The sequence below is a fragment of the Perissodus microlepis genome, chromosome 10 (assembly GCF_051167445.1).
Source record: "Perissodus microlepis isolate ML-2025 ecotype Zambia chromosome 10, ASM5116744v1, whole genome shotgun sequence".
Taxonomy (NCBI): domain Eukaryota; kingdom Metazoa; phylum Chordata; class Actinopteri; order Cichliformes; family Cichlidae; genus Perissodus; species Perissodus microlepis.
Genome location: NC_140470.1, coordinates 16,725,517 through 16,748,465, shown reverse-complemented (window position 1 = coordinate 16,748,465; position 22,949 = coordinate 16,725,517). Strand labels below are relative to the sequence as shown.

Genomic DNA, 22,949 nt, shown 5'->3' with positions numbered 1-22,949 from the left:
TGTGAATGGGAATTTTGCTAACATGCCCATCACATAGCAGAAACCATCACCACATAAAGGAGGAAACTAACTCTCTGGTTGCAAGGGGCAGAACATCTCGTTTCAGTGTGAAAATGTATTTTCTCATGGTGCTCATTCTAAGCAGGCCTTGCCATGCTGAATCATAAATGTGCATTACAGCTGGGATCCCTAACAGGGTGAAAAGTCATTAACTTGAGGGGATTAGAAATTCCGTCATTTGTTCGTCACGCCGATAGGTCAGCGGATTAATCATTTGCACATCCTTTAAACTCTGTGCATAAATGCTGTGCATAAATACTGTGCAAGCAAAGACCTGGAACGAATGTCTAAAGCAAACTCCAGGTGCACAAAATAACAGCTCAGTTTGACAAGACTTGGACCAGAATGATGACAGAGACAAATCAATACCTCTTTGAATCCATCTTAATTCAAAAGGACTAGGAAAGGTTTTCCAATGTACTTTGGAAGTATAGTTCAGGATTGCAGGATTCTAGTGGATTGCTGCCTCTCTCTAAAACTATACAATAATAACCAGTCATTTGTGATGCCAAACCTAATGTTTACAGTAGTCTGTCTGCTTTTAAGGCCAGATTGCTGCTATGCTGGCAAACCAAGAAAACAGGGAGGACGGACTGCTAACTGACATGTTACAAACACTCACACACAAACAACGTGTGGTTCTCTGGCAAGAATGATGCAGTGGATGACAATCATTAAGTGCTACCTTGTATTCACTGTCCACACACAGCAGGACAGACCAACACAGGCACACAGCTAAAATTATCAGTTGGTCTGATCTGAGCCAAGCTGTGCAGGAATGTGTCACAGGAACCGCCTGTATCAACATATTAACACACCGCTCACGCTCCTGCACGCAAGTATGCATGAACACACGCATGTGTGCAGGTGTGCAAAGCTTCAGCTGCACATCACTACTGTGGAAGGATATCATTTAAAAACAAATAAATAAAATGACAGATTTTCCCCATACACAGACACTAATAGAGTTTAGATGATCTTTCAAATCAGCTGCCTTCCTAACTGCACTTAGCGCATGAAGAAAGCATTTTTTTAAATATTTTATTTACAGATGTTTGATCAAAGCTGATTAGAAGTGCTTTTACAATTTTAATTTGATCCCAGAAGAGCATTCAGACTCTAAGAGCTACAAAATACCATCATTAATCCAAAGTAAATTCTCCTATTTGCCCTGTGTATCTTTAAAAACATTGTTTGTGTCAGGCTACAGCCTGCAATATGCTACAACATTAAACCTGCTGATCCTGGCAAGTGCACACTATTTTACAACCACAGAGACACCACAGTCTTAATTCTTTAATTTCCAGCAGTGGTAAATTGTGGTATACAGAAATCAAAATAATTTTTGTGGTTTTTATTTTTCATACTTATTACAACATGTAGCACAGATCACATCTTCCACAGGCCTGCTTGGTATGCAGCCACTTCAGTAACTATCTGGGATCTGTTCTAGGATTACTCTCATGACAGTAATTATATCAGTTTGACATAAGCGACCCATTTATTCTTCAGTTGTATATACAGTATATTCACCGGACACCCTTACCTCTACCACAGAGCAGGAAATGTCTGTGTATATAGTGACATTTTTTTACCCTCTCTGAACATTCAGATCACAGTATATAAGATATATGAACTGCAGCATCTCTGTGCAACTATGCGTAACAGAAGAGTGCCAAACGGAAGCTTTGTTTGCTGTTGTTACATGAAATGTTCTTACAGTAAGGACTTTACTATTGCTGAGCCCCCCCACAGGGACCTGGCTAAATATATCCAGTGACATGACTACGTCTCTCAGCTCCGTCACTAAGCTTTCACTACATGACTCTCTACTTACAAATAAATACAGCTAAATGTGGAAAACCTCAGTTATTTATCACACAGATAAATACTGTGCATATGTAAGCATACACATACAGATTTATTTTGCAAACAAACAAGGGGCAAGAATCCACAAAGGAACACTTCACTGTAGGGCTGTTTGATATAACGATATATATCGAATGACGATATAAAGACGTCTATCGTTTCATTTTACGCTATCGTTTGTTTCGTGGTGTCGCAAAATAAACTGTTTACGGCAATATTTTTTCATCGTTTTGATGGTCACTGTAGTGGCTATATTAATTTCTTAAAGTTCTCTCTTTCTCTTATATTTTATATAACCACACTACTGACGGACAAGCGCCTGTTTTTGTGCGTTGTGGTTAGCAACAACGATGGCAACAGCATCGCGTGTCCGCTTGTTTATGTTCCTTTCACAATAAAGCTCAAGATCCTGTTGAGACTTTTCAAAATAAACTAAATCACGTGAAAGAGCAGATTATTTACGGATGAGAATTAAAGAAGAGCCACCAGGTGCTAAAAAAAAAACCTTAGACTCAAACGTTAGAACAGGCTTTTCCCCGCAGCACGCCGTGTAATAAATACTCACAAAGAAAACGGCGCCCGTTACAACTTATGTCTAAAAATGTATAGTTTCATGCATCAGTTAAAACACTGGACTCCAGCTACATGACGCGCAGCTGGAAACACTTCCTGCAAGACGATCTGCCCGAGATTTACAGAATTTACACAAAATGTTACATTTTTGTGATTTATATCGTTATCGGACGATAGAATTCTTATATCGGGATATGAGATTTTGGTCATATCGCACAGCCCTACTTCACTGCTGCAAATCCAACTGTGCCTGGTAAATCTATTATCAGAATCAGCATTATTGTCCAAGTATGTGTACACATACAAAGAACTGGGTTCTGTTCTCAATATAAACAGAATAGCCCAAAAGAAATGGACACTACAGACATTATCAACATAAAACAATGTGTATCAATGATAAGTATTATGTATATAATGTACAATGATATGTTGGCCAATAATCTTTGACTTTACTGATGTATCTTTCGCCACAAAGGAACAGATAAAAACCAAATTCAAATAAAAACTAAATAGCAAATTTACAAAACATAAAGTTCATGTATGCCGTTGCATCTCTCAGATGGACTATAATAAAAGACACACTCTTCTTCAGACTTCACAAAGTTAAAACTTAAGTTTGAGCTGCACTCGTGTGTTTGCGTGCCATAAGTATGTTCATCACAAAGACCTGATCCCCTCACCGAGGGGTTCATATCAAAACAGCAACAAAAATTTGACAGTGCAGAGTGGGTTCAACAGGCACCACAATCATCTTAACACTGCTCAGGTCTGCAAGGAAGACAAAGAATTAAATAAGAGCAAGGATGATCATCTTCACAAATCATGCTCAGCTGTTACTTTTGTGATATATGATGTAATTAATATATTTCTCTCATGCTGTTAGTAAATACTTAACTGTGCATGAAGGGAACAATTACAAATTTGAGCATAACAGCTTTCCAACACTGTGACAAACACCCTAACAAGTCAAATAGGAGTGTATAACAGCTACAGCACAAACAGAGCTGAAAATCCAGTAGTAACAGTATCCATTAATTGTGTTTTCCTGGTTAAGTTTACATCTCGCCTGGCTCTCACCCTCCCATGCAGCTCCAGTGACATTCCTCCCATGCCAGCTGGACATTCCAGTCTCCACTTCCCCCCACGATGACCAGAGGTTCTCTTTCAACCCTCACTGAGTATCTCTATGAGAGGCGCCTTCTGGCGTGACCAATCACGGAAGCTCCACTACCCCTACATCTGTCTAAGACAGCCCAATCACCTCAAAGTCACAGGTCCTCCAAAACCCTTTAATAGCAGCGCCTGGCCCCACAACACTCTCACTTTCTTCCCTGAGAAGATCACAAGAGCTCCTCAGCAGTCAAGAACCTGGATTATCCATTTATCTGTCCTACAGTTTGGGATGTCAAGGTAGTCCCTGAACGTGGGTTTTTCCTGATTTCAGGATTATGTTTTATAGTGTTGTAATTATATTTTTATTACATAAATATATTTTTCTGGTAGTAGTTGTCACATTGATGCAGACTGATGCCTTATCAAGCTTATATGTCAAGTAGAAGTGTGCTTGTGTTACTATTTGCTAGTTGTCAGAGCTAAGCATTAGTGGTTATGACTACCACTGAATCCTCTCAAGGAAACGCTGACAATGGCAAAGTTAGGGACACAGTCTGCTGTTGCTCAGTCATTTATGGGTTGACCATGTCGAGGAAAGACCTCCATCTCCTCTGCATCACGTGTATGGGTGTCAAACAGGCACAACTGTCGCTGACAGAATTGCTGCAGAATGCAAGCCAAAATCCTGGAACACCATTTGCTATTGTTGGTGGCCTCAAAACCTGGTCCCAATGATAAATCCAGCTCAGCAGGCACTTGAGACCCTGGGGCTGAATTTCCCCCTCTTTTAACCAGCTCCTCGACTCTGAAGGGGAGTATGGAGAAGATAAGAATGACATTAACATGGAATTCATAGATGACAATGGATAAAGATGAGGAGGATGCTATTTGCACTCCTGATCAGGAACAGCTCCATCAGCGGGGAAACTCAGGCCTCTCCATTTCCCCGTGAGGTTGACCTATATGAGATATACATATATAGGGGTGGCTGTAGCTCAGGTGGCAGAGCAGATCAGCCACTAACCAGAAGGTTTGCATGCCAAATATCCTTGGGCAAGTATTACTAACCCCATGTTGCTCTCCGATGCATTCATCGGAGTGTGAATGTGTATGAATGTTAGATACTCAGCACCTAAACTTAGATGAAGTGCCTGTGTGAATGGGTGTGATTGGGTGAATGAATTAGTTGTATAAAGTGCTTTGAGTGCTCAGACAGAGTAGAAAAGCGCTATATAAGAACCAGTCCATTTACCATAACCAGTCCATTTTACAAGGATGTGGCAGTCAGACTGCCCATTAACTAGCCTGGAAAGCTGGATGCCAAGTGGGAGAAGCAGATGCTGATACATCATCTCCACCCAAATCAAAATCCCACACTCACGTCACCAAGGCCAGCTCTTCCATGTAAAAAGGGAATATTTCAAAGCCTCCATGTACCAAAAGGTTTACAAGTCAACATCACAGCCTGTCTACTCATCACTGCTTTTGTTACATGTTGAAGTTCAGGGTCTGGCTACTGAGCTGGGGTTGGCATTTACTCACTGCCTAATTTTGTTGTTCTGTCCTGGGATTTACAAACAATGTTGGAGCCACTCTCAGAACTACCTTTGGACTACATTGACTTAAAGGCACTTCCACTCAAAAATGTCATATTGCTTCCTTTTGCAACGGCAAAAACAATCAGTGATATGATTTATCTAGCCATACTTCCTGTCTGCAGTTTTGCCTCCAACTTCATCGTCATCTCTAAGGTTATCCAATCTACTTATCTACCTACACTGGAGCTACTGGCTATTTGCCTACTGCCATTTTCCGACGGCAGCCATGGGCAAGTTCACTTTGTCCTGTACACAAAAACCAGGAGAACATTTGGTTACCAGAGTAACCTGGTTCTCTGAAAACCAAGCCAAACTGCCCTACTTGCACATGGAAGAAATACATGAAGAATGCCTGATACTTGGCCAGAGGGCATTATGAAAGCGATCAGGGGACCCGTGTCCTGGAAGTGATTGGTTAGATTGGTGTCCACAAGGCACTTCCTATATTGAGATCTTTCAGATAATCAGGGTTACTCTGGTAACCAAACGTTCTCCTGGATCACTGTTTCAAGAGTGCTTCAAGTCTCAAGGCTCAAGAGAGCTCTGTTAACCCTTTAAAGCCGGCCGAGTTGTACTTACATTTTATGCCATCAGCTTGTCCTAAGTCACAGTTTCCTTCCACATATAGCTTTGCAAAAATTGCATAAAAAGCACTTGCAGCAACAAAAACATAATATTCCAGAAACACTCTTTGCCGCTCTGATCAGCTGTTTGTAACACTTCCTTCGTCCATCAGCGCGAACTATCGCATGTCCGCCATGACCTGCCCGAAACCGGAAGTGACGTCATTTGCGGAAATGTAGTTTGTTTTTTTTTACCATCAGGGCCTTATGAGTCTATACTGGAGTTTTTAAAAGTTATGTTTGACTTTATGACTTTCTGTGTCGTTTCTGGGATGCTTAGGACTCATATTGCACTGCTGGAAATAGTTTATTTTGATGCATATGCTGTTTTTTTGCAAATTTGCATTGTAAGATTTATTTTCGTTTTTCCTGCAGTATATAAAAATTGGTGTATTTCAAAAATAAAACTATGAAGACACTTAAAATAAATTTCTTGTCGTGGGAAACTATTTTGTGCAACTTTTTTGTATTTACAGTTTTGAGGGATAAGCCTTTTAAATTTCTCTAACTAGAACTATATGTTAAAAAAACAAAAATGATTTTCAATTTTTTTGTAGTTTATTGCACCTTTTTGCAATTTATGTAATTACTATGCACTTAATGCATACATATTATTAAAATTTGGGCTATAATGGTTGTATTGATGTATATCAACTTGAAATGCTCCCAAAAATGGCTCTACAACATGTAAAAATATAATATAAGCCCTGGCGCACTTGGTTCTATGGTAGGTCTTAAAGGGTTAAAGCCATCTACTAATTCCCTCATATGCATGAAAACAAAGTGAGGTTGCGCTAGGAAGGATTTATATTGAGATCAAAGTGTAATACTGGTGACAGCTGAAGTGTAAACCTCCTGCATTACATTTCACTTCTACTTAAGATATTTCAGAAACAGAGAGATCAATCTTGCCCCAAGTTTAATGCCACAGCATTATTACCACACAGACAGCTTGGACAGATATATTTTTCTTTCTAATAGGCTGTAGAAGGATGTCACCTAACATTTGTGGTGAGAGTTATCTTATAAATTGTGGAGAATAAAAATTACAAATTGGTGTAAGCTGAAAACAGGTTGTGTTTTCATACTTTAGGCAAACCATTTTTATATATAAAAAGCTTTTAACAGCATGCTGCTACAAGCCGCAAATTACATTTTTGAGTGTCTCAGAGTCTGCAATCATGTCAGATTATGGACACAGTAACCTATTCACCACAGATAACTACACATCATCTCGCCACTCATCTATAATCACAGTCAAGTCACTCTCATAGAAGGTGTCTTGCATACACAACCAAAATATGGTTATTCAGGTTATGTTACATGGCAAAAGCCAATCACAGGCCAGCAAATGGCCTGCACCATTATTCTGCATACAGACAACATAGGGTGTGTGCATCCACCAGTGGGAGGTAGGGGAAATAAGGGAGAGTGATGGAGTGGAGAGGGAGACATGAGAGGAGGAGAGGTATGCACCCTCCGCAAAGGGGAGAAAGGAAACTGTGTAGGTGGAGCAAATATGTGCTGGCATATCGGCGGGATGGCGTTGAAGATAGGATGGGATGTCAGAGGGGAAAATTTTTACTTACAGCAGATTCCTGACAGATGAAAGAGAGGTGGGAGGAAGTTTCAGCGTGCTCTCCTCCGGAGGGAGCGATATCCGTCCACAAAACCTGACATTGTCAAAGCAAAAAGCACCTCACACACAGAGAATAGTAAGACAGACAGAAGCAGGGTGTGTGTGCGTGTGGGATCTGGCTTTAACACATGTATGTTTGTGCTAACAGGAGGGAGAGATAGAAGCTGAGAGGGAGCGAGAGAAAGAGAGAGAGCCAAGAGATACAGAGATATTGTACAAGCTGACTGGCTGGTGTGAAAATGGGAGGGGGCCAGATTGTCCAATAGTGTAACAGATGAGCAGAGTGAAGAGGAGATGGCAACAAAGACAGATTTTTTTCCCCTCCATTTCCTGCTCTCGGTGTCCCTTAACTCTTCTGCCTCTCTTTTTGATTGCGTGTGTAAGGATAATGAGAAATATCCAACAAGCCAAACTGTGAGACAGTCACTCACTGACATGAGGAGAGGCTCTCTTTTTGCATAAAGATGTGGAAGATGAGATGAGAGGACCAAAAATCACCTGAACCCTGTTGGAAACTCTAATTTAGTTGGACATCAATTTAAAAGAGTGATGAAATGAATTATTAAATGCCATATAAAAGAGAATCAGAGGAAGGTGGGAGGTAGGACATCGTCTTTGTGAGTTATTTAAGAATCTAGAGAAACATAGTGGTGAAGATGGGAAGTAGCGTAAATAATTTTGACAGGCAAACTGCTGCAGTGTTTCTTGTATGATCTTTATATGTATGGACAGAGCAGGCACCGTTTGCCTCAAAAGTGTGAGTGGAGTGCCTGTGTGCATGCGCCTGGGGGTTGGGACCGAGCTGTCTTTCCATGATTTTTGCTGCAGGAACACTATGTTGCCATGGAGACTGCATCCAGAGCAGCAGAACACGCAGATGGCTGCTCCCTCGCTTTCCCAAACCGTCCAGCTAGCTTCTCATCCCTGACATGAAATTCACAAAAGCTGCACCTTCTGAAATTAAAAGAAAAACCTCCAGGTATGGTTGAATAACTGAAAAATTACTATTTTTGCCAATTTGCATATAATGCATTCAAAGTGTAAATCACTGGTATGGTTTGTTGACGTTCATAATCAAGAACTAAAACAAGATCTTATAGTAAATATAGTGAAAAAGAGTTCATGTTTCACCATCGCTCACCTGTGGCAGCAAACCCAAATTCAGACCAGAATGCAGGGCTGAACAAAAAGGTGAGCTTTATTTTAAAGCGGATGATAACGTCCGTAAAAGGCAACTAAAGGGTAAATAATCCAGAGGCACTGAATTAACATTCACACACACAGACACACACTGAGGGGTAATCAGGGGGATGAGGCACAGGTGAAACTAATTAGGATAAATCCACAGGGGAAGTAAAAGGAAATGCAAAGCACTGGTGGCAAATGACTACCAAAATAAAACAGGATTTGAGGAATGATAACAGGTAAGGCAGTGAAAAAAAGCACAATATATATATTTTTTTTAAGGAGATTTTAAAAAGTGTAAGCTTGTGTGAATTAAAATTAAAAAGGTCTGTTTATAAATGCGTGCACATATGTAATTGATCTGTGATTACAGAAACACGTCTGGTTTTTAATCTATTGATTATTTCTCCTTTCTTTAAAAGCAGCTCCTATAACAGCACTTAAGTTACCAACAAATTTGCCTAAGGGGACAGTAAAGTATATTGTATCCTATCTCATGTCTCCAGGTTTGTTCCAAAGAACTGAACCACAATTAACTGAAAGCACCTTCAGCACACCTAGAGCTAATACTGGAAACAGTTAAAAGCCAGATGACCTGAGAGCTCTGACTGGGTTAGGAAGAGTGAGCACGTCAGAAATCTACTGTGAGGCCGACCAGGTGCAGATCTAGAGGAATTTTTTTAGGGTGACACAAGGGTGGCATGGAAATCAGATGGGATGGCAAAATCAAAGCCATTTTGTCACACATATGCAGGTATTACATTCTGTAATATGTACTACACATGGTTAAAATACATCAACTGCAGCAGGTATACACATGTTTCATATAATCATAGTCTGTAAATGTCTTATGGGCTTTAACCCAAATGACTAAACATTTCAGTTACATAAAAAAATGTGACCTTGTTGAAATCTGAATTGCCCACGGTATTAATTCAAAATGTGCTCTTGCACAGTTATTGGTCTCAGTTGTAGCTATGCTCAAATTCCTAATGCCAGCTTATTTTGATTCATATGCAAAACTGCTGTGGCACTAGGGGTGGCACATACCACCCCATGCCACCACAGTAGATCTGCCCCTGAGGCAAACCATTTGGGGCTTTATTAACTAACAAAAAGGAAAGGGAATTCTACACTGTACTGGGAGCCAATGAAGTTCTTTCAGTACTATTTTTTAGTAGTGTTTTTTTTTGCCTCACAGCAACAAGAGGAATTATGACATGTGGCATAAGTCTTTATGTGTTGTCCAAACACAAAACAAATACACATCAACAGGCATGCCTAGGGTCCCTTTTTATGTGGGGCAACACAACATTTTTATTCCTTGTCCCCCTAAACTACATCTTGAGCCAATGCCCCGCATTTTGACTGGTTGGCTCTGAAGAACATACACTTTTCTGAAGTCTGACTATTACCCAGAGTATATTAAGGGATGGCCTTTTATTATAGCCAGAAGAAGGTCGCCCTGTCTATTGCCATACTTATAAGGGAAAGTTACAAGTCACCAAAAAGTTACCATCTTTCCAGATTTTGTTAATATGATGAAAACTACCACATAGAAAATGAAACTATTATATTCTTATTTGGCTTTTTTGATAGTTATTTTTCAGTTTTGCACACAGGGAAAATATGGTGTGAAGTCAATCAGTATGTCTGTGCCATAATTGGATAACAACAGCTAAAACTGTTGGTTATGGCTCAAAAAAGGCATACCGCTTTATGGATACTCTAAAGTGAAGCTTAAAAGACAATCTAGGTCAATCTAGGCATGCATATCTTTATATTAAGCGAGAATTTCTGTGCAAAACTAACTATGTGATGGATACTTTAATAGACATGCAAAACACGTCCTCTCTGTCAATAGTGCTGCTTCTAAAATGAAATCAAAAATGACTGAAAGTAAATTTGCCTTTGAAGTTGCAATAAAAAATAAATTACCAGAGAAGATATTAATATTAATTGCATGCTCCAACACTGACATTTACCCAGTTAATCAATGAGCCCTGCACTGCTGGAGCTCCCTGATGCTAACACCCATCTCACCATGCAGCGAACAGCCTAATGTGAGTAACCACTTTCAGCCCTGTGCAGGATTATTTATATGTGACTAATGGATATCACTGCTTTAGGTTACAGTGATGACAACAAATTATGTATCAGAACATTTAAAAAAAATATAGTGATGATAAAAATAAAAACAAAATGTGGTCAAAGGGGAAAACACACACATACACAAAGTTGTATAAGTTGTTATATGAATTGTATGTACTTACCCATCCATTTTGCAATGTACAATCCGGCTGCTAATAAATGACAGCAGGTAAGTGTCCAAAATTATTTTCCACCTGGATGGAGAATAGCCGGGATTAGCAACAAACCCGCATAACTCAAAGCAAACAAACCAAGCGCCTTCGACATTACGTTTGAGCGATTCATTTACACCCACTCCTTTAGATTGTGTAGAGTTCAACAACACAATATGTCACGTGCACTTCACCATAGAATGCATTACTTTTGTCAAAAGCATGAATTTTAAAACTTTTATTTTGTGGATTCCTCTGTGGCTTGGCACCCTATGATTAACCTCGGATAAATTGCGCCATCTACTGAAAGATTTGGACCCTGCAACGCGTTCATATTTAATATGGATGTCGATGAATTGTTTTATATGGTGGACATACATGCTGTGCAAAAAAAAACCCCCAAAAAACCCAAAAGACCATAAACCGACAAAGTATCTTACATGAGATCTCACATTTTGGTAAAATCAGAACAGCTATGGTGTAAATACTTTTGGTTTGAAAGTATTTACAAAGTGAAACACATGCGATGATTTTGGTATGTGAGAAGCACGTTGAAACTTTCAATAAAGAAACGATTTCTTAGTGATTAATGAGATAAACGTTCGGCACGGATAGACAGGGAAATAAAACATAACCGTCGACACACAGCCACATGAGCACTGGTGTCTGGCTGGCCATCGCAGAGACCTCGTGGCGCAACGGTAGCGCGTCTGACTCCAGATCAGAAGGTTGCGTGTTCAAATCACGTCGGGGTCATATCTATTTCTTCTTTCACACGCTTGCAATTTGCCTTAAATTTGCCAATTATAGCGGAACAACAATACAACCAAGGTGTCTTAACGCTGAACGTGTTAATTCCTTTAAGAATTAACACGTTGGAGGTACCGCGTGGAGGTACCGTCTACCGACAGTACCTCCACGCAAGTCCAGTTAATTGTATTAATCTGAGTTTTAAAAAATCTGAATAAACCATCATAACCTGTCAGAGTAACTTTAGCACCGCATTAAAATGTACACGTATGTGGTGATAGCCACGGAGGCTGAGGAATGGTCTTCAACCAGAAACACAGTCCTGTTTCCCCGTGGTTAGACACGAGAGCCGAAAAGCTTAACCATTCCTTTTCCCCTGTAAAGCAGAGGTGCATCACAGAGGATCCCTGACTTTAAATCACATTAAAGGTTAAAGTCTAATGTGCTGTTCTGGAAACACGCTTGAGTTTATCACGGGTGGATTCTTCGTGGTTTTCCTGTCCAAGCACTTTGCAAACAGTCTAACTCCTGTATCTATTACTACACTAGACACACAAACAATTTTCAGCAGAATAAATTAAAACAACACCTGTCCACAGACTAAAATCACTTTCCTATTATGTTGTAATACATTATATTAATATGTTTAGTGTTTATCTACCTTTTTGGTCCAAACTCCAGTCCCCACATTTAACAAAACAAACATCCAGGGTGGTCACCTTATTTGCTGGAAGTCTTGTGTTCCTTGGTTGTCCTCTACATTCCCTTTTAGTTTTCTGTGTTATGAAGACAATGACTCCCTCTCTCCTCTCAAATGTTCCTCTCTGCTTAAATGCTTCATCACAAAACAAGTTGAAAGTCTCCCTCCCTCTCTCACTTCTCAGTCCAAGTTTCCCCCTCCCCACCTCCTTTCTCATCTTTCACTGGGACACACTAAACTCCGAACACTTCATTAGCATGGCCCTGGTGAGAGTGCAGCTTGGCTAAGACAGCAGGTCACCTCTTGTCCTAGGGAGTTGACTCACATGAGACAGACTCACTGTGCTCAACAGTCTATCACAATGGTCCGATTGTACACTGGAGCTCTAGTTTTACATCAGACAGGCCAGTTGCTGCTTATGTACCGCTCCTTTAATTTCATCGCCACTTAATGGAAGCCTATGCTCTGAAAGTAAGCACCTCTGACAAAAAGAGCTTTTTACATGCTTATAGCCACAAGTTTGTCAGACCAAGTAGTCCAAATCTTTTCAAAACTCCCTATTCACTCTACCCTTTAATTTGAAATGCCAGGCAACTGCAAATGTCCACACGGAGCACTTGCTGGTGGGAGGGATGGATGTGGGAGGCCAAAGAACAGTCAGAAAGGAGCTTGTATGAAGCAGTTTGTTCCAGGATGCATTATTATACTGTGAGCTCAAAATGGCTGTAAACAAACCCTGTAACCCAAGCAACAGCACTGAATGGCTCTTTTTATCCAAAACCTTATCTACTGCTGAGCAGAGACACCAGGACAGCATGAGGAGATCAACAGCAATGTGTCCTCAGCAAAGGCTCATTTTAGTTACTTCAGTCAGGAGCCCCATCAAAGTGGGGGCAGTAGGGCCCCCCAGGCAAGACCGTCCTATGTTTTTAATATGATAATAAGGTTGCAGAAAAGCTGCTTCATCTCAGGGCCAACGTAGAGACGGGCAACAGTTCACACTCTTACATGATCGAATACTCATGTCTTTTCTAAACAAGTTGGCTTTTAAGTTGAGATTCAGTCTCCCAGAATGGAGTTACGCTGCTTCTGCTCAGCTCTGCTGAGAATCATTAAAGTGATGATTGGGAGTCAAACAAAGAATTAAAACAATCATGGATTTCAGAATCCGTAACAATTTTCAGTAATATAAACTTTACTATGAAATTATCTGAGCATACAACTCTTTACTTTCTCCTTTTGCTAAATTTTTTCCAAGTAACCTAATTTGAAAATGGAACAATAAAACTGGAAATTCTGTTTGTGGTGTGCGACCCCAATATTTTTAGTGGCCCCAAAATGGCCTACCCTATGAAACAGTTCTGGAGGAGCCCCTGACTACTGTGTGAGCTAAAAGCATAATTGATATACCTCAAATCCAAGGCTTACTCATTAAATAAAAAGGACTAAAGAAATAATAGATGAGGTCAAAGGCTAACTGGAAACTGAGCAGGTATCACCAAGATGAAGTTACCCTCAGTCAGACATCCAAGAAAGTCACAACAATAGTATATGAGACAATTTAATTTGAAAAGTTATTTACCATTTGAGAGTACAGCCAATATTACAGATAAAAATTTAAAAGGTAGAATGTCAGCCTTTATTTCATACAAAAAAGACAAAAAAAGTGAGGAACCTGTTGCGATTTTTGAATGTGGTTACTCTCAAAAATCAAAACCTTCAGTTCAAAGCAAGTCCATGTTTGCCTTGTTTCCACTGAAGGGTAAAACCATAACATAAAAAAAGACAGTTTTTAACAAAAAAGGCAAAGCTTGGTTTCCATCTCCAAAAAAAATTCTTATATTAAGTACTTGAGCCTTTGAAATTTTGCTCTTCCAAATCACCAGGTTTGCTTCTGCCTCCAATACGCCTGAAGAAGGATATAAATCCAGAGGTGCTCACCTGCCCTTCTGCATTATTCCCAGCCTTACTAATTCCAGTTTCCTCTTTTGTTACACTTTCCGTCCTTGAGCCAGAGGAGAATGACCTTTGAGATGCGTGTTTCTGCAGCAAGTCTCCCAGTCGGAAGCCAGATGGAGGGGACTGCACAGCTCCATCAACAGAATGAGACCTGTAGGTGGTACCCTGCGACAAACCTCTCCGATTGGGGCATTCAGGAAGAAAACCAGAACCCCTAGATGGAGACGTCTCACTGACAGATTTGGGTGCATCATCGCTCTTCCACACACCATCATCAAGGTTGTCGCCACCATATGTGGATGACAGCCTGCGTTGGTGGGCTGGTCTGTTTCTCTGGGGGCTGGTTTTCTGAGTGCAAGTAAAAGGGCTCAGGATAGTCCATGGGGAGCTCACATCCCCATTGCTGGCAAAGAAGTAGTCTCTGGTCCTAGGCCGAGGTGTTTTTGGGGTAGCAAGTGTGTTTTGCTCTCTCTGCAAATGACAAGGAGTACCTGAACCTCTCTCACAGTTGAGGCTTTTTGTGGTTTTTTGGTAGCAAAGCACATTCAGAGAGATCTTTTCCATCTTCTCGGCTTCTTTGTTTTCCAGTTTTGTCATGTCTTTATCCTCTTTTTGCGCTTGGAATGGTTTCTTATGACTCTCTTGGTTAGAACGGGGACTTTGCTCAGACGTTTCTACCGATGAATCAGTCCGGGAAGAGCACTCCGTGGGTGACCCTTCAATTGGGGGCAGTGCATTCTTTCTGCATCTGGCCAAACCTTCTGGGACTGTAGACAGAAAGTTGTGCAGGGCCGACTCCAGGCTTGACGACTCACCGTTGGGTCCTGATGCTGTGGATCGGCGTTTGGGTGCTATACGCATGCTCTCCTTCCGCTTGTGCCGCCGCTCTGCTTCCTCTCGCTCTCGGTTTTCCTAAAACAGTGAAGAGAGAGGGTGTATTTAGGAAGATACAACTCAGCAGCTTAATGCAAAGAGTGCAAGAGCACAATTTTGCATGTCAAGGCAATTCAAAGTTCTCAACATTAAACCCTCAGGTTTAAAATTTGAGAATTACAATACACCTTTAAAATCAAAGTTTTATTTATTGCCCTGATAAATCTTCATTGGTTAATATTTTATTGCACAAAATTACATTCTTACCTGCACAGCTGTGTCAAACCTCTTGCAAAATGAGTGAAAAATAGAGCAGCACTCCTCTAATTTAAAGGTAGATGGGTCTTCACAGAAATATTCAGCAACAGCATTGCTCACAGATTTTAACTCCTGGAGAGAGGACTCCACTTCTGCAAGCTTGGCCTCAGCCCTCTGAGAAGTTATTCAGAGATTTTATACATTACAAAATAGTCAATCTTAAATTGAGCCATTTAAAAAAGTCAAATAAGAAGAGAAATCTTTACAATTAAAAACGTCTCCATTTGTTGTACGAGGCCAGGATGTCTGCTGCTGTACAACTTCACTTCTTTGATCTTCTTGACTTCCCTCTCAAAATCTGAGATGACCTCCTCTTTACAAATCCTTTGGTAGCATTTGCGGAAAAAAGTGACATCGTCAGTGCAGAACTATTCACCGATTTTCTATAAACAAACGATGTGACAGCAATTAAACTGACAATGAAATGACATGATATGAAGTGATAACCACCTTGATGCCATCCCAATATGTTCAAGCTGGTTGGGAAAGGTCAGTAACTCAGAATCAATGTATTCTGCTTGCTGTGGGTGAGAGATAAGGAGTAAGAAACAAAAATAATGCTGCAGGATAAATCTGTTAAATAACTGTTTAGATCTGAGGATGACAGAACATCAGTCAACTGGGCTGACTAGTGAGAGTTAAAGGCTTTTTAGATAAGCAAAAGATCTTCCCAAAATTCATTCATTGTGATTTAATCAAAATGTGAATCCCTCCATTTCGAGGATCCTTCTCACCTTGGCAACGTAGTGCATGAGGTTCATGCCTGGCTTGTTGGCCTTTGTGTCTGCCAGCTTAAGCAAAGAGGTCATCCTAAAGCCGATAACATTGGAATTGTGACCACCCTAAATAATAAATGAACAATAAGTAAAATAGCTATGAAGACCTGGGGGGAAAAAATATATATACACACACAGCTTAAATGTGTAACAGTGTAGAAAAATACCAACAGCGTTCATGTAGTTCCCGGCTTTTAATACCAGCCGAATGACCGAGTGGAGGTCATCACAGTCCAACAGTTCTGAGAAAATAATGGGGAAGAAAACTTAATTTAACCATCAAAATAGACAGGTTGTGTAATTCTAGTAGAACTTGATATGTCAGCTCAATGGATATTGTATAATATCCATTGAGTTGACATATTGATAATACTTAACATTTGATAATGTAAAGTATTACCATTAGCTGCTTTGGACATGACGCCAACTGAGTTCTTCACCTCCTCCATTAGAGGAAAAAATTCCTCCCTTAGCACCATCATTTTCAACCGTTCCTCATAGCTAAAGGCAAGAAACAAATAACTGCATTAGCTGTTGTAATTTTGTTTTTCTAAACCCATTGAGTGTGGAGAAACATTTTAAAGTCAACACTTCAAAATTAGACATATGGAAAATTGGCAGAATTATAAAACGACATCATACAAAAGACAAACAATCCAGTTTATGTTTAAACTGTCAGCACGACTATGAATCAAAGAGCTGGTATGTGGCAAATTGTTAAATATTTCAAACAAAGCTGATCTGAGATCTCAAGCAACATTTCTTTAATATGCAGTCAAATATTTCACAAATGTGAGTTACACCACCCCAAAAAGGACAAAAATAAATAAATACTGAAAACCCTGCTTTAGAAAACTCCATACGCACCCTGGTACTTTGACCAGCTGGACCATAAACTGGTCAGCCTCAGCCAAAACAGAAAGGTTTCCACTGAACGACATCAGCAGTTTGACCTGTGCATTGACACGAGTGTCAGTAAACAATATATAATAATATTCATGCCAGTTGGAGATATTACAAGACAAAATTATTTGGAATGGCCAAATAAAATGCATCTGATAATGAACATACATATACACTGTCACAAAATTATATTTTAATAAATTAACTGTCTCAAAGAAAAACATTTATATTTCAGAAGGCTACTCAGTCTGGCAGTGCTTATGTAAAAATACTTTAAATAATCATTAAGTTAATATTATGCACAGATGACCAAAGCTAAAAAAACAAAAGAGGGAAGCAATGGTGGGAGCTGCTGTTACCTCACTTTCCTCTGGCAGCAGCTTACAAAGCTCTTTCAACTTCCCATTTCCAAACCGGAGCCAGTTCCCTTGATAAATGTCCTGCACAATTTCTGTCACAGGCCTGTGGAGGGAGACAAAAAGACAGCAGTGACAAGAAGATTATCTGACTCAGTTCTCGCCATATCAGCGTGACCTATTAAATACAGTGCTGTAGAGTTATCGCAGTTTTCCATTTTCCATGCTGCCACTAGTTTACATTTATCTCAAGACAACGTGAAAGCCACAAAGACTCGCTTCCCTCAGTTAGCCACACTGCTGGTGAGAAGTTTCTTCTACAGTAGCACTGGTTGTAAACCCTTCAAGTGTAACCAAGAGACACAGTTAGGCCCATAAATATTTGGACATTGACAGATTTTCAGCTTTAGCCTCGTCCTATCACTAGGGTTTTAAAAGTGAAAAACTGAAAAAATAAACAAATAAACAAACAACAATATAGTTCAAATATAAAGACTAAGGTTTTGGGGGGACAAGACTGGATGTCTGACACTGAGAATCATCTGCCTTTAAAAGTCTGCATTGTAATACCTGTAACTAATTTTCCTAAATCTCTGTAAATAAAATACTAACAAAAGCTAAACATTTTTAAACCATAGAAAAACTTAACCAAACCCCCCCAGTCTGGAAACCAACTGAAACTAAAAACCAATGAGAAGGAAAGAATAATAATAATAAATAAACCACTAAGGACGTGAGCAAAGTGCACACTTTTAGCTTAAATTCAAGAGTTTGACAAAGATAATGCATTCATGTTTGATGGCAGGGGAGCACCAATGTTAACCATTTTGGATGATTCACTTCCATCCATACAAACATTTTTTACGCACAATTTAGGAGTAAAAATAAAAATTGTTCAAATACTTCAGGTCCTAACCATAGACCATAACTGATAGAAATACTAAAACTGAATTCAGGAAGTTTTGTAGTCAAAAGGTTGTATGTGACAAATTTCTGATTTTACAGCGAGCTTAATAGTATACGTGCAATAGCAGTAAATGACAACATACAAATAGCTTTATGAAGTCACTACCAGACAAAAGCAGAAACCCTTTTAATTTGACTGAGATGGTAACGCTGACGACATTACAGCATTTAGCTGCCGACAGACATTGATCGGTAATTTGTTATTCAAAGTGAGAGCCAATTGAACTTTGGACTGAAGGTGACAACCATCTTGATATGAAGCAAACCGACACCAACTGCTAGCCAGCGTGATAATTTCGGAAACAAAGGTGCATGTGCAAAAACAAAAGGCGACTCATCACTGCTCAGAGGGCCCCAAAAATCAGCTGTCACACAATGACACAGCTCACCCAGCAACACAGAGCAGAAACTTAATAAGGACTTGTTAAAGAGGAACTGTGCGAAGGCGAGTACGATGATAATCCCTCATAGCAAACAAATCGAGCATGTTCCATCATCTCTGTTGAGCCTCACTTACTTTGCAGTATGCTTCCCTCTAATTTAGATATTAAAGTGTGTCATAAAAGTTTTTAAAAAGGCATTGCCCTTACTGTTAGTGCTAACACCTTTCATTGAAGGTTAAATTTTATTTCCATTTATTTCCATATGGTTAACTAAGATAAAGAGCTTGTCAGCTGGAAGATGATTAGCATAGCAGAAGTGACTCATGCGTCAAGATCCGCATTTCTGACTGTGTTTGATGTTAAAAGCACTGCCCTGACCACCGCTTCCTGTAGTTACTCAATTTAAGAGACAATTTAGTTCTTGTTGTGTTATTGTCTTCAAATGGTGCACTGCAGTGCTCTTTCACTGCCATTTTAATCATGTTCTTTTACTTTTAAGCAGTTCTTTTCATCACTGGTATCATGTGTCGCTACACTTCCGCAGCATCATTACCTCTTAAAATGCCTCAGGAAGATTCCGATATTCATACTTCTTTTGGAGTCGAGAATTGTGACCTAAAGACAACAACGTCACACACAAATGTAAAAACAAAATACATATTTAGATAACAGGAAAAGTGGATGATCTATACTACAAGGCAAAATACTTTTGGAGGAAGCTGAAATGCTTTCAGAACAGTTTCACTTCTGCCCTCAGGACTTGATTAGCTGGAACTTTTCTAAAATTACTTCCCATGTCTGTTAATCACTTCCCTTGCTTGTTCCTTCTGTGTTTTGTGGCCATAATAATTTAGAGCATCTGCATCAGGTACAATGAACCCTTTACCTGAGGCTCCTGTGGAAGGTGATCTGTGCCATCACATTTCTTCAGGTTTGTTGAAGTGCACAGTGAGGCCCGTTTGTCTACGTGACTGAACAATTCCTCCATGCTCCGAATATCAAGCACCAGGTCCCTCTGGGGCCGACTAGATGTCCACACATTCAGTTTGCCCAGGACACGCTGGCTGGGAATAGTATCCCAGTTCAGCTTTTTCATGGAACGTCTCTGAATGTTGCGAGACCCGAAAGAAGGGGAATGGACAGGTGGGGGAGGTGGCGGAGGGGGTGGTGGGGGAGGCGGAGGGGGTACTGGAGATACAGTTGTAACATGCATGGCAGGAGGCTCAGAAGGCGCTGACAGAGGAAGAGAAGACGAGTCTGGAGGTGAACAGTTGGGAAGAGAAGCCGATTTAAAAATCAGCACTCCCTCCATCTGTTTGTCTCTAATCCAGAGATGATGGAAGTGTCCAGCAGCAGACAACTCAGACCTGGTGGAAAATATAATTCCATATATGAGATAGAGAGAGGGTCAATTGGTGATTCAGCAAAATATCAAAGAAATTCTGTCCAATTAACCTTTTCTTCATGTATAAAATATTGTCCTTAATTATCCAACTAACTCACTAACACGCAACACCAAATATCAGTGGGCAAAAGCGGACTATTTCTCGTTTAAAAGAAAGAAAAAAAGCGGAAGATGTAACAGATCTAACGGCAATTAACTATAATGCTTACCTGGTAGTGGCATAAGGCCATTCAGCCGTCGAATATAAAAGTTGTCACAAGCGAAAAGCCACTCTGACAATTTCCAGAGTCGCACTTGGCAACTAAGCGACTAAAAGTAAGCTGCAAACAGTGTAAAAATTGCCAACAGCTTGCCGTTAACACATCAGACTAAGTCTTAGTCACAAAAGGCAGCTTGATGAAAGAGAGAGGCACTGTAACGGAACTCTACATTATGTGAAAAACAAACAAAAGAAATCATTAATTTAACTCACCTTTTGCTTTTAAAACGTCGCTGTTAAACAAATCCTCTGACGTGATCCTGCCGCGTGCTCGGACATACTCAGCAGTGTGTATCACGAACAGCTGTCCCAGGTGCAGGTGTCTCCACCAATTAAAATTCAACTCATTTTTCCCCCACAGTAGGGAACGCCCTTCTGTGGAGAGGCGAGAGAAGATGGGTAGCCTAATTGCTTCAAACGCCAAGAAGAACTGTATTAAAACAGGTTAAGTGCATTTATTAAACATGTTTTTTTTTTTCCATTAGGCATTACGTAGGTGGTCAGGAGAAAACAGCTGCTTTTCAATGCTTTTATAAACCAACCAATGTCAGATACACAAATCACCACCATCAAAGCTAATTCAAAAAATACATTAATGATGTTGAATTCAATGAAAGTCGCAGTTAACTTATTTATGGACGTACATGTTTACAAAAATGCTCTTTAACTGTATCATAGCCATCCCTTTCATTTTTACTCACCGTGATTTTTTATTTATTTTTTTAAATACTCTGTTTTATAATCGCCACTCCGTTTTGACCTCGTTCCTTTGCTGAACGCAGGCAGTCTGACAAACAGCAGTCACAGGTGCGGGAAGCTCCTCCACCAATCAAATACAAGCCGATTTCCATGTGGGAACGCCCACTGGGAATAGGTAAAGGAGATTGGTAGGAGTTGGTGATCAACAAGGCCAGACTATTTCTAACAGTATGAAGGTTAATTGTAAGATGTGTTTGTTATATACATTGACATCATGAATGATATACAGTACTGTTCAAATGTCTTGAGCCACCCCTTATTTCTTTATATTTTACTTCTAAGGAGCCAGACTTTCTTCAGGTGTTTTAAAATGAACTTGACAAAACGTTTTCCAGACTTTCTGAAGGTTTTTCAAAGTTTTGTTTTAGACATTGGCTGCTTTTTCATTCATATTCAGTCCAGTTCTTGTTAAGCCACTTAACACTGACCTCTGTATCATTCAAGCATTAAAAAGGGACCAAACCAAGGGATAACATTGTCTACACCACAGATGTCAACCCACTTTGATCTTATGTGGGCTGGACCAGTGAAATCCCCCTTTCTGTAAGTATACATAATTTTAACTAACCATCTAATCAATCAATACTATAAGAAAAAGAAGCACAATTCAGACAGAATGTCTGACTTTTTCCACATGATAAAAAAAATGATACTGTAGTAACGAGTCTGTCAGCTTGACTCTTTTGGCTTAAATTGGAAATGTGTAAAACATCACTTAATGACTTTGGTGTAGTATGAACAGTCATGGTCTTTATCAGTAGGAAAAACAGTAGAACTTGTAACAGTTAAAAGTCCTCTTTCACATTTTCCAAAATCATCTAAATTGGAGCATTTGCTGGGCCCATTCTAGCCAAGCCTTAACAGAACACTTGGCAAATAATGATTTTTAAAATGTACTCTGTACACTTTACTAGCAGTTGGTCACAAAAGCACATTTATTCTCAGTTCTTTAGACAAATCTACAAAAAAATACCAAAATTAACAGTTTTACACATAAAACAGGGACTAAAAAAAACATTAAGAGTTATGAACCAAAAACTTGACCTATATCATGGTGTGCAGTGTGTTCTTTAAAAAAAAGAAACGTAAACAAGTGTCATCTCTTGAAAAAAAATTAGATATATTATATATAAAAAATAATAATAATTCAAGCTCAGGTCCTCTAGCAGAAGCCTGGGAGCTTCAGGGTCCTGTGCAGCATCCCACAGGAGCTGCAAGATACATCTGGCCCTTCAGTGCCCTCTGACAAAGCCTCATCAGAAATGGTGTCAGTGGAAGGGTGCCTGTAATTCTTTGGGTAACTTTCAATAATTTGCTGTACCCATCTCCACATTTCATAGTAAAATATAGAGAAATGATAGGTGGATCAAGACTTGTACAGTAGTTTAGGTAACTCTGAGAAAGAATCCAACTGTAGAGCAATTTGAACAAATGATGGTTAAGATACTTCCTGAATACCTGGTTAATTATAAGACTAAAGTTTATTCAGCCGAGTTACTTCTTCATCTACTTTCAAGAAGTAAACAAATGCACACACACTCTTAGTGCAACACAAAACAGAATAAAATGAAGACAAAGC

The 22,949-nt window shown here is 39.7% G+C and overlaps 2 protein-coding genes and 1 non-coding gene across 6 annotated transcripts in view; 1 reads left to right on the top strand and 2 right to left on the bottom strand.

Moving 5' to 3' along the window:
• The window catches only part of trim3b (tripartite motif containing 3b), a 32,302-nt gene extending 19,763 nt beyond the window's left edge, over positions 1-12,539 (bottom strand). Inside the window, exons 1-2 of one of the 4 annotated variants that reach the window (XM_084942498.1) lie at positions 12,375-12,539; positions 10,934-11,005 (exon numbers count right to left, since the gene is read on the bottom strand). The gene's annotated coding sequence lies outside the window, so the exon portion shown is untranslated. Of the gene's footprint in view, positions 1-7,425; positions 7,710-10,933; positions 11,006-12,374 lie in introns of those variants that run through there. The other 3 variants (XM_084942500.1, XM_084942497.1, XM_084942502.1) reach the window with 3 other exon arrangements.
• Positions 11,648-11,719, top strand: trnaw-cca (transfer RNA tryptophan (anticodon CCA)). Its single transcript has one exon. It is a non-coding gene; the product is annotated as a tRNA-Trp (tRNA).
• Positions 12,540-13,961: 1,422 nt separating the features above from the next.
• Positions 13,962-21,701, bottom strand: fhdc3 (FH2 domain containing 3). Its single transcript, XM_084942490.1, has 13 exons — positions 21,313-21,701; positions 20,825-20,986; positions 19,834-20,314; positions 19,501-19,562; positions 17,602-17,704; positions 17,207-17,292; positions 16,740-16,840; positions 16,511-16,581; positions 16,298-16,405; positions 16,014-16,084; positions 15,770-15,887; positions 15,513-15,677; positions 13,962-15,284 (listed from the first exon to the last, which is right to left on the bottom strand). Exons 3-13 carry the CDS (start codon positions 20,257-20,259, stop codon positions 14,256-14,258), a joined length of 2,340 nt encoding a protein of 779 aa, XP_084798616.1. The 5' UTR covers positions 20,260-20,314; positions 20,825-20,986; positions 21,313-21,701; the 3' UTR covers positions 13,962-14,255.
• Between the last annotated feature and the right edge of the window lie 1,248 nt (positions 21,702-22,949).

Coding starts and splice junctions, on each gene's coding strand:
- fhdc3 (XM_084942490.1), bottom strand. CDS start 20,259: ATGGAGGGAGTGCTGATTTTTAAATCGGCTTCTCTTCCCAACTGTTCA. Junction 16,406..16,510: donor CCGGGAACTACATGAACGCT/GTTGGTATTTTT, acceptor TTTATTATTTAG/GGTGGTCACAATTCCAATGT. Junction 15,888..16,013: donor CATATTGGGATGGCATCAAG/GTGGTTATCACT, acceptor ATGCTACCAAAG/GATTTGTAAAGAGGAGGTCA.